The sequence below is a fragment of the Pelmatolapia mariae genome, linkage group LG16_19 (genome assembly GCF_036321145.2).
Source record: "Pelmatolapia mariae isolate MD_Pm_ZW linkage group LG16_19, Pm_UMD_F_2, whole genome shotgun sequence".
NCBI classification, from domain to species: Eukaryota; Metazoa; Chordata; class Actinopteri; order Cichliformes; family Cichlidae; genus Pelmatolapia; species Pelmatolapia mariae.
In genome coordinates this window covers 12,832,085-12,844,582 of record NC_086241.1, presented here as the reverse complement: position 1 = coordinate 12,844,582, position 12,498 = coordinate 12,832,085, and the positions used below count along the sequence as shown (strand labels likewise).

The 12,498-nt window shown below is 39.0% G+C and overlaps 1 protein-coding gene across 1 annotated transcript in view; it reads left to right on the top strand.

Annotated features, from left to right (window-relative positions):
• LOC134644308 (receptor tyrosine-protein kinase erbB-4-like) overlaps positions 1–12,498 on the top strand; it is a 303,631-nt gene that overhangs the window by 230,401 nt on the left and 60,732 nt on the right. The window contains exons 15-17 of the mRNA XM_063497223.1: positions 4,969–5,123; positions 6,256–6,300; positions 11,203–11,335. Coding sequence (XP_063353293.1) covers positions 4,969–5,123; positions 6,256–6,300; positions 11,203–11,335 — 333 coding nt within the window. The remainder of the gene's footprint in view (positions 1–4,968; positions 5,124–6,255; positions 6,301–11,202; positions 11,336–12,498) is intronic.

Sequence of the window (12,498 nt, the reverse complement as noted above, 5' to 3'; positions counted from 1 at the left end):
GTGTGTTGTCCTTCTGCAAATCATGCATGTTATATACAGATTTCGGGTTTATTTGGTGGAATAGACCGTACATATGTATCCACACACTCCTCACCAATTCCTAACAGAATAGTTTAACCTTTTTGTCAAGAACATATGTGTTCTGTGTCAACCCCTCTTACAGTGTATCATTTTGATTAGTATATTAGTCTTTCCCTCATCAGGTCTGCTTGTTGTTGACTCACTAATTTGCGCTGCTCTCTGTAGAACACGGGTCACTATTGAAATTAATTGGATGTGTCTGTGTTTATAAATTAGGGCATTGTTAGTAACTTTCTGCTACTATCCACATATTTTTTTGCAGTTGTGGCCTCAAACTAATTTGCCCCACTTAGTAAATTTGGCCCTTAATCATTAGATGATAGCCAGCCGGTTCACATAGTTCGGAAGGGGAAAAAAAGGAACACATAAATTATTGTTGGATCAAATGCTGCTGCTGAAGTACATTTGCTTTTTTTCATTGTCTTGGTTGTCCACTTCATGCCTCCAAAGTCCCACCCCGGTTTCAGTACAATAAAATGATCCAAAGACCTTTCCAGTCCAACTTTTGAGAACAAATATTGCAGACAAAACAATTATGTATGAACTCCTTGAATAGAGCAAATGTGAAATGAGTAGCTGCAGGAGCCACATCCTTATCGTCCGAAATAAAGGTCGTCAGAAATGATCTAAGATTGGAATAATCCTTCAACCTGTTGGAGCATGTGTCGATCTCATATGTGCAGCATGGGAATCCAAATGGATTACAGAAATCATGTTATAACTACAGAGAGTAATTGCTTACAGCTTACAGAGAGTGATCTAATGGAGTTAATGCAGTCTAAAGTTTAAAGACCGAATTTCTCATAATATTCATAATTATAGGCTATTCTGTGGGCCAAATAAGAGCTGATGGTAGATCTAGTGTGTTTACGATTTTTATGAGATATACAAACACGCTCAAATCATTCAAAGAGTGGAACATTCATTCATTTTTACAACAGGCAGTTAAGTCAAAGTCATGTTGATGTCAGACTGAAAATCTCACAAAGCTAAAATACACATTCGAAAATAGATCTGAAAATAAACCAATATTATAATTTTATAACCTGGAAATCCAAGAGTGTTTTTTTCCTGACATAACTGATCTTTTTAAGCCCAATACAGCCCATCATATTTCTTGTAAGTGTAAATTTAAAAAAGACGACAGGTTTAGTGTTTGTAAATTCCAAATCTGCCAAACAGATGAAGAAGCACACATTATAAACTGTGAGCAGCATCCAAACTTCACTGTATATATTATAAAGATGGAAAATGCTGGACTTCCCACTCCATGTTAGGAATGATTTGCTGCCTCAGATGGAGGAGTTTAAGTTTTTCAGGGCCATGTTACTGATGGATTGGTGCAGCATCTGCAGTGATGTGGACTGTCGATTTACTCTGCATTTCTATACAGTACACAACTTTAGCGACAGATGCTGGTTAGCAAAAATTACAGAAACAAGCAGCAGATATGAACTTCCTCCAAACGGTATCTGGGTTCAACGTTAGATACAAAATACGGAGCTCAACCATTTGAGGGGAGCTGAAAGTGCAGTGGCTACTCTTCAACATCTAAAGAAGCAAGCTGAGGTGTTGCCCATTTGACTAGGGCACCTTCTGAATACTTCCTATATCAGGTATTTACATCAGATACAACTGTAAGGAGATTTCAGGCAGACCCAGGACACACTGGAGACATTATGTCTCCCAGCTAGCTTAGGAAAGCTTTGTCATACGCTGAGAAGAGTGATGGAGTGAAGCGGACCAGTTAGAAGCTTTCAGAGCCTCTTGCCCTGTGAAAGCTGGTTTAGGCTACAGCGCCCCCATGACCCTAAATTGGATAAGTGGTTAAGAGGACGGATGGACTTATTATCCTATTATCAACTTATAAATGACTCTCTGCAGCACTTTGAACTTAACTCTAAATCTTGAATGTCTGACATACTCATCCTCTCTCTGACACTATGCAGTAGCCATCTATGACCATAGTATAAACTTAACACACAATAGTGTCAGCAGAAGGAACGTTACGCCACCCATTCAAGTGACTTCCTTATTGACTGCAAGTTTCCTCAGTCTTATAAACAGTATATTTGCATGATGACTAAAACTAGCACCACTGACTAAAAATGGGCCGCGAGGTCAGTTTCATGATCATTAATATATAAATTGTCAAAGGTGATTCTTTCACCATCTCATGGTGCTTTGGTTGCAATCATTCCTCAACTCTGTGTGAATAGTGCTCATGGCCATTGATCGGTGGTCATGACATTTGGATGAGTGATGAAGCGTTTCTCCCACTGAAAACTCTTCAAGATGAACAGAATCAACTTTCTGGCATTTCCTTACCTGAATGATTGAGCATACAGCAAGTAAATATACATGTGCATAGTTATAGTACATAATATAGATTTTTTTTAAGTGTCTCCTGAATGTGTCTAGTGATGGAAAAAATAGGCATACACTTATACTGTAAGAGTATTGCACACGTTCTTTTGTGCTGGCAGACTAATTTATATTTACAGCAGGATGCTTTGGTTGGAGCTTTAGTTGCCCCAATACCCCGTTGGACCAAACACCATTTACTTGCTCTGTCACATAATTTAGCTTGTTGATGTGATGCCACAAGTGCATACACACATACATACAAATATCCATGGGTGGGAAGACACTCAGAAAATCAAAGTGCCAAGCTCAACGCTAAAGCCAGCGAGAGCAGCAAGACTTTCACTTTGCATAATTATACCCACGGTGAGAACATTTTCGCACACACAGAAGCTATAAAGAGCACATGCAGAGGCATTAGTACATAGGCACCCATATAAAGTCTATGCAAAACACTACTTCTTGTTTTGATTTGACTGACAAAGCAATAATACACATAGAGACAGAAGGAAAGATATGGCTTTTCCTAAGAAAATTGATTTTTATGTGTCTTTCTTTCTCAGCTGCATTTGTCGTGCACAATATTCAGTTCAGTGTAGTTTTATGCCAGGCATTGTAAGATAAACATCTCACAATATTATACTGTGAAAGCCAGTGATTTCTTTTTGCAAAAAAGAAAAAAAACTTTTAAGAAGAGGAAACCTCTAACACATTCAGACTGAAGAAGGGTAGCCATCTGCCTCTAACTGCTAGGTTGAGGGAAAAGCAATAGAGAAAAGAAGAGCATAGAGAAACAATTAAGAACAAACAATATAATAATAAACATTTGGCGGATTAGTGGGGCCTGAAACAACAGGTCAGGAATATGAAGCTCAGGAAATAACCTTTGGAGGAAAATGAAGACGAAGGGGAAATAAGAACACAAACTGCACAAGGGAAAAGTCACCAAGGTAATGACATGCAATAGTAGCGTACAAATGCATGGGCAGTTATAGAGATGAGAGTAGATGGCAGGTGCTCAGTTAATCATTGGAGGTCCTCTAGCAGCCTGTAGCTTACAGCAGCATAACTAAAGGATGGTTCAAAGGCAAGAACCCTAACTTAAAACTTCCTCAATAAGGAAAGTTTCAGGCTTAATCCAAAAAATGGTGAGAGTGTCTGCCTTCATGCACGCTGTAGCTGAATGTTCTGCCTCTAGATGTACTTTTTGGTAACTATTGGAACTACAACTAAGCCTTCATTCTGTGAGTGAAGTGCTCTTTTTGGGTGTTGTACTATGAGGTCATTAAGATATGATGGAGCCTGGACTTTGAGGCCAGGGAAAGGGAAGATTTTATAGGATCCAGTGGAGATCAGTTTAAATGAGAGAAATGTTAGCGTGCCCTGTCAGTGTCATAAATATGCTTCATGTCATCTGCATAGCAATGCAATGGAAATGTATTGTTTTCTGTTGAGCAAAGTTTCAACCTGTGTAACTTCATGACTAACTTTAATTTGTGTTGCAAAGAGTCCTTGAGCAGTTCAGTTGGGATGGATTTGATTGTTGAAGTTGGCACATAGAGATCTACAGGAGAGAATTATGTGTCTGTGGGTCATTTTTTGTTATTTATTGTGTATATACAAGTAAGAAATCAGTGTTGTTTATGTGACTCAAAGCTATGGCTGTTTGTTCGCTTTCCAACCATTGTGCTTATGTATGTATATTGTCTGTAAGTACGATGTTCTTTAGGCCTGCTGATGTTTCAAGGCCCGTCTGTGAGATTCTTTCACCTCTCTTCCTCTCCCTTCCTACCCCCTCCTTCGCCTATATTAGCTCCATAAATCCTGTTCTAGGCGGATTGTTATGGTCATTGTGTGTGCTGTGAGCGATGGTTATTATCTGCCTGCTCTGCTCACACAGCTTTATGATGCTCGTATGCTTTCTTCCTCTGCTCCCAGTTCTCTCTCTCTCTCTTACTATATCTTGTTCACCCTTACTCTCTCTGTAAATCTGAATGTCCATGTCCAGTCTCTCTCCTTCGCTTATTACTCCACAGCACTTCTTTTTTTTATTTTTCTCATCTCTCCTCCACTCCACCAGTTCCACCTTCTGTCTTTTGCCGCTTGTTATCGCGTTTTAACTCTTAAGCTTCCACTGCTTCACAGATTTAAAAGAAAAATCATAAGTAACTAACACTAACCCACAGTTTGTTCAGCCTGACAGATTTGTCCTTCCTATTTGTTTAATGATATCAGAAAAATCAACAGTCTATACTTCCAGCAAAGGATGCTTGAAATAAGTACATGAAAGTAGAAACTGACACCTTACCAAGTGATAAAAAGCTGTCAAGAGGAAGTCAGACTTACCAGAGATAAAACTAATCATACTCTCATTTTACAAATCTAGCACATATGACAAAATCAGTTTACAACAAGTTATGGTCCATACATGATAAGTTTTCATGTAGGAAAATAAGGTTTCACAATTAAACAAACAAAAAATAAATCAATAAAAATTTATGGGTTTTTTTTCTTTTTACTAAGGGCCCAGAGCATTGTGTGAAATGCCTTCATTTCAAAGACGGTCCAAACTGTGTGGAAAAGTGTCCCGATGGCCTGCAAGGTGCCAACAGCTTCATCTTCAAGTACGCTGAAGCCAACAATGAATGCCATCCCTGCCATGCTAACTGCACCCAAGGGTAAGTGCAGACAGGAAAAGGACAAGTTAGAGATGTGGGGAGTAATCAGCTTAGAGTAACGTCATCACAAGAAGTGGATTTGCACACCATTTCCCCCGCAAGCAGTTGCTACATCACTGTTTTATTTATTTTACCAAAGTGACTAGTTACTAACAGAATATTCATGCTATATTTTCTCATGCTCATATTGCAAGTGAAATTTGACCTTCATATATTTAGTGGTTGAAAAGCACATGCTCGCAAAGCTCTCGCCAGCCATAGTCTGCAATCATAAAATTATAGTCCAAACGTCTTGCAAGACAAGTGAGATAAATAGAGAAGTGAAGCAGAAAATGAACCTGATGAGAAAAAAGAATGAAAGTAAGGGAAGTCAATACCCTGCCACTCTCCACTGCTCACTAGCCACTGATCGCTCAATGTAATATTCAACAAGGTTTGGAAAGACATCATTTTGTATTTAACTCCACGGGGAGTTTATGTCACTTCCCTGTGTGTTATTTCTCCTCTTGTGAGTGACAGCATCCAGCTCACTTAAGCATAACAATGTTGTCGTAAATGGAAAACACCAGGCTGACACTGTCACAGGTACAGCTTCATAAGCAGGGCCGCCTCTCAGAGAAGCAAAAAACCCAACAAGCTGATGAAGGGGGAGGGGAGGGATATATATTCTGAGTGGGAAAGAGACAGAGCCGGAGGCTTCCAAACATTCAAAAGAGCTACTAAATTTCAGAGACAGTATATGTGACGTGTGATGCCACTGAAAGATTAACACAAGGCGACTGGTGAAACATCCAACAGATTTGGTTAGTTTTCATTAGAAGTCAGTATAACTTTGTAATCTGTCACTCTAAAAGTAAACTCTTAGTGAGTTCTAAAGCAAGGCTAAAAATGGTAGCCAACAAGGGTTTTATTCACATTTGTGCCACACTTAAGGCATAACGCGTTAGTCATATAAAAGGTATCGTTGTTGTGTTGACATCTGCTCTACAATGAGCAAGCAAAAACATCTCTGACGGTCAACACTTTCTGGCTAATTTTGGCTGCCTGTGTGTCATGGTAACATTTTTATATATGCGATATTAATGTTTGAATAGAATAAAATACAGCATTTGTCCTGTATTTATTTACTAAGGTGCATTGGACCGAGACTTCAAGACTGCATCGGCTGGATGGACAGGTACAAAATTCGTTTTCTTGGATCCCTCTATTATGTGCTTACGTACAAACACACCTAAACAGAAGTACACACACACACGCACACACATAGAAGAACCATACAGTAAGCAAAGTCTCTGATTAATGGATAGCTCTAAGGCCCCAAATCCCTGTGAGGTCCTTAATGCTTCTCTGTGCACGGTTGTGTGTGCATGTCTGTGTGTGCGCACGGTTGTGTGTGCATGTCTGTGTGTGCGCACGTGTGTGTGTGTGTGTGTGTGTGTGCCTGGTTGTTGATAAATTGATTGTGCTTTAGCATTTGTTCTGAAGCTGGGGGGAGAAAAGGCAAGAAAATGCTGCTCATAGTTTTCAGCAAATAGATTCAAGACTTCATAAGTGAAGCAGTTTGGAATCAAGTGTGCTAAAAATTGTTGCGTGGCGTTTTGAGGGATGATTAAAAAAAGAGGCTGGTAGGCAAGAGGAACAGCCTGCACTTCACTATTTTGCAATGACTCTGGAGATTTCCAGCACATCAAAAAGAATACTATATACAAATTTCAGGTAAAAGGTAAATGCAATGGGATGACTATCAAAGTGGGTATCAAACAAAGTGAAACGAAAGAAGCTTTTACTGTATTGCAGCACAGCATACATTCATATAGAGATAATCACTGTAAAGGCATTTACTGTATATTCCGCCTGATATTGACCAATCAGTATTCAGTATCTTGAAGCTTCTACTGTAGCCCAAAAAAAACAAGTCATATCCTTCAAAAGACTAAATCTACAAGTGTGTTTCTGAAATAATATTTGGGAAACTGCCAGCAGGATGAATGGGGACTGCAGCAGATGGCTGAAAGTAACTATCAGCCGACCTTGTGAAGAGATCAGCTTTTATCAGATCTCTGATAGCTCTGGCCAGGATGTAGCTGTAGCCACAGCTATCAGGTCTAGTTGCCTGCTCTGATGTGTCACACAAGTAGTAAATCTGTTAACTGTTAGATGTGTCATTTTTGAGCATAGCTGAAAGTGTCATGTCATTACACAAAGCCTTTTTCTTTTCTTTTCTTTTCTTTTTTTTACACAAAATCTTCTAATGGCAGTATTTCAGAAATTGCTGATCTACTGGGATTTTCCCACATAGCCATCTCTAGGGTTTATGGAGAATGTTCTGAAAAAGAAAAAAAATATGCAGCAGTTCTCTGGGTAAAATGCCTTGTTGATGCCAGAAGTTAGAGGAAAATAACTATACTTTTTCAAACTGACAAAAAGGCAAGAGTAAGTCAAATAACCATTTGTTACATCTGTGGTATGCAGAAGAGCCATTCCAAATGCACAGCACCTTGAAGCACATTGGCTAGAGCAGCAGAAGCCCTGACCAGGTGTCACTCCTGTCAGCTAAGAGCAGATAGGTGAGGCTACATGTTGCATTGACTCAATAAAATCATACAATAGAAGACTGGAAAAATCTTTCCCGGTTTGATGAATTTTGATTTCTGCGGCAACATTCAGTTTACGCAAACTGAAAACATGGATCCGCCCAGCCTTTTATTAACAGTTCTGGCTGCTGGTGGTGGTGTAATTTGATGGGGGATAAGGAGCCCACACTTCAGGGTCCTTAGTGCCAAATGAGCATCATTTAAACACCACAGCCTATCTGAGTATTGTTTTCATGTCCATCCCTTTATGACCATAGAACATCCATCCATCCATTCGCTTCCGCTTATCCTTTCCAGGGTCGTGGGGGGTGCTGGAGCCTATCCCAGCTGTCATAGGGCGAGAGGCAGGGTACACCCTGGACAGGTCGCCAGTCTGTCGCAGGGCTAACACATAGAGACACAGACAACCATTCGCACTCACATTCACTCACAGATTCACACCTATGGGCAATTTAGATTGACCAATTAACCTATCCCCACTAACTGCATGTTTTTGGACTGTGGGAGGAAGCCGGAGTACCCGGAGAGAACCCACGCAAACACGGGGAGAACATGCAAACTGCACACAGAGAGACCCCGGCCTGATGGTGGAATTGAACGCAGGACCTTCTTGCTGTGTAGCAACGGTGCTAACCACCGTGCCACCCCGACCATAGAACATGCATCTTCCAATAGCTGCTTCAAGCAGAAAGCAGCAGACCATGCCACAAAGCTCACACCATCTCCAACTGGTTTCACACACAGCAGTGAGTTCTTAAAGGGCCTTGAAGTCACCAGATCTCAGTGCAGTACAGCACCTTTGTAGTGAAGTGGGATTTTTGCATACATGAATGTATAGTTGACGTCAAATCTGTGAGGAGTATTTCCATCGTTTTGTCGAAATGTTTCAAGTCTAAATCTAGTTCTGAGGACAGAAGGAGATTCAACCTAGTGCTATCAAGTTTCTGCTGAGTGTGCAAAAGCCACCAAATTTGAGTATATAGAATGAATTGCACATTAACTGTTTATCCCGATGCCAAATGACATTTGTCATTGTGAGAAAACCCTCATGTAGCTACTGCCAGTGCCATGCTGACGGTGTCTTTCACCATCAGTTTTCTTTTCATTCTATAACAATAAGACATGTGCACAAAATTAACCGTGTGGCTTTCATTTCACACAGATTAGCTTCATTCCTCTGCTTTGAAATGTATCCATAGTGAAACTGCAGTGCGTAAGTTAATGAAATCAAACATAATATTTACATTTACCACTCTCTCTTAAACTTTTCTGTTTAAGAAATTTATTGATATTTTGTGGAGAAAAACACAAAAAAAACATTGCTGTCTAGCTGAGAGTTAGATGAGAAGATCGATACCACTTTCATAACTGCCTATTAAATATGAAGGTAACACCAAGAGATAGATAACAGCATAAAGATGAGAAATGGGGAGAACAATTAGTCTAGGTTATTTTCCAAAATAGTCTACCAGCACCTCTAAAGCTCACTAATCATCTCGTTATACCATATCTCATTTGTTTAATCCATATAAAACTCAGATTGTAAAAGCAGTGCACGGCTTCACAGGCATTATATGCTGGTGCATTTCACCCCCGGGTGCACTGAATTACTTTATTGTACCTACTAGCTGCCTAATCATTTCATTGTGGCAGCAAGAAACCAGTGTTGCTATCTGTGTATATACATATCACATGTAAATGATAAAATAAGTGTGTTGGATCTGCAGATATTAGTAATCCTCAAAAATAAAGTAAACATCACCTGGTTGTAGCTTCAGAGCAATTTTAAAATGGATTTTAAAATGGCCTCAATCTCTTCTTTCCGAGAAACAAACCTGTGTATGTTGGCAACGATCAAGCTGTTTCACTAAAGAATCGTGATGATGCCATGGAGTCACCAGGGCATTTTATAATTATCAGAAGTCTTTAGTGGATAATCTAAAGAACCACCATTTTTCTATATCTAGATTATTTTTTTTCTCCTTCACTGTTGGTTCCAAGACACAGATTGGGGTAAAATTAAGACTAGGATAACATATAGTAGTAAGGTGTCATGCCACCACAACAGCTCCAGTCACAAATCATAGGATAAAGTTGATCAAGTTGACTCAAGTTAATTGTTATTCAGTGATAGTGATAGGTAAGAGGATAAACAGACCCAAAGCACACCAGAAAAAGCCCCGATCACAGCATAGCCACGACACTCGGTCATTGCAGCGATCAAATGTTCAGGCTGTGCCATTCTTTTGGTGCACAGCAGTGGTTATGGTCTTATTACATCTTGTATTGAAACTTTCAGTCACCATAAGAAGAGTAGCTCTTGCATACTGCACTAATGCCCAAACATCAGAGTCACTAAATGGGTACAACCATAAGTTCTGACCCTAGTTATGTACTTGTGTCTTTTTGATAGCTCTAAATACAAATGTAACAATCTGTAATTTAGTCACTGTGCTATTGAAGCACTTATGAATAATGAAGTCTATGGGACTGAAACATTAAACCCTCCTTCAAAGTCACTTAGATCTTTTCTATTTGCAATCTTTTTACAAAATCTGAATCAATTGTGCCTGCTCAACATTTTTAGAAATTCAGTGGAGCATGCTAGGATAATAATTGCATAACTATACAATAATGTGTTGCACTTTTTCTGCTTTTTTCCCTTTAATTTGACACCTGTCTCTATCTAAAGTAAGGTAATACTGCCCGTGTGTCTTCATTGGTTGGACCCCCTTTCTTTTAACCATCACATGTATAGTGATTTCCCCTGCGCAGCCACAGACTGTGATGACAGAGCGATAAAGCATTCTTCATTTCCCATGAACAGGGCTGAATGTGATATCATTTTATAGAGGTGTATCCTTGAAGTCTGTAATATACAACCCTGAATAACATCCTTATTTTGATTATGAACGGTTCTTCCGATAGATCAAATAAACCAGCCATGGCCGAGTATATCAGAAAGCCAACTCGGACAGTTTGAGGAGCATATCAGTAAAAATATTGAGATTCTTCATTTCAAGTGACAGCATCAGTGTGGTTCTGAGGATTCTCTTTGAAGATTATTTCCATGTTTTTGATCTCAGCCCCGATTTTAATGAGAGGGCATGGAGGGATATTTGTTACCACATGAAGCTTAGTGGGAAAATACACAAAAACCGAAGGTGAAGAGGTTTTTAAGGGATCAGCCACATAGATATATATTGTAGAAACATGTTATGTGTGTTAATCTTTGTGCTTGTATAAGCCTGATGTTTGCCTGATGTATTTTTAGTTTAGTTTTTGTGTGTGTGTGTGTGTGTGTGTGTGTGTGTGTGTGTGTGTGTGTGTGTGTGTGTGTGTGTGTGTGTGTGTGTGTGTGTGTGTGTGTGTGTGATCTTCTATACTGATACCCAGTAACATTCTCACTTTTCTGTAATTTCATTGCACGCCCTTTGTTCTTTATGTATTTTCTTCCCTTTCCTTCTCCAATGTCTTTTCTTCAGAACCCCTCTGATTGCAGCAGGGGTAATCGGAGGACTCTTCATGGTGGTGATCATGGTACTCAGTGTAGCAGTGTCTGTGCGACGGAAGAACATTAAGAAAAAGAGGGCCCTTCGCCGCTTCCTGGAGACAGAGGTAAACAGGAAAATGGATTAAGTTTTAAAAAAAAAATGATGTTCCAGCGAGAAAGAGCATGCTGTTTGTTGCACTGAAAGATAATCAGAAACTAAGGACATAGGTTAAGTTACCTTGGCCCAAATTATGCTAAATGTTTTGTGTCAACAGAGATCTTATAGTATACGCCTCTGAAATTGGATCCCATTAGCGCAAATAACTCTGCCATAGTTTTAAAGAACAAAAAGTAAAATGTATTACTTTAATCTTGGCTCTGTTTCTCGTATTTGTTTCCCTCTAATATGCCATGGTACTGTTATGCCTGGAGAAGATTACATAATCAAATTACAGGCTACATTGCAATTGGATTTATCAGTAAGTAAATACACCTGATTTTGTCCCCAAATCAACACGTTATCACAAACCACCCTTCCAGATTTTGAGGAGAGGTTACAGTAAAATGACCTATTCAGAAGAAAACAACAAATGTCAATAAATAAAGAAGTATGGATATATCTTTGTTCACCAGGAAGTGCAAAATAGACAAATGAAAGTTTATTGCTGTCTACATCACCCCTACTGCTACACCTTTCACTATAGTGAGCTTGTTGTATTTAATTTAGGAAATGTAGGCCATTATTTATTAAAATGCCTAGATTGTCCTTGTAAATGTATTCATTCATTTCAAAGTTGATTGGAATTTTGCCTCTTACGTACCAGTGTTTGGTTCATTAGTTAGTTTGTTTCCTCCTCTCAGACTCATTAATTCACAATCACAGAGCAAATGGATGAAAATGGTCTTCTGTGGAATCACAAGATATTTGTTTTGCTTTTGAAACATATTACACATTGCTCATTATTTTAAAAAATGTAACACAGTATGTTACTTGATTAGTCTCCAGACAAAAAATAATTTGTTACATTACTTTTGGAATACTTTTAATATGGCCTAAGATGAATTGTCACATAATTACCATTTAACACTATAAACCTATCTAACAAGCACAATGTGTCATTTTGTGCAATAAAAGTGTTTTGTTGTTTTTTCAAGAAAGCCTTCATAATGCCACCGTTGTTACTACAATGCGATTCATGACATTACTTTGTTATGTCAAAATGCGTAGACATAGGAAATATATATGGATGTGACGTTTTCATTTGTATGTGCTTGCAGGCCTGTGCTT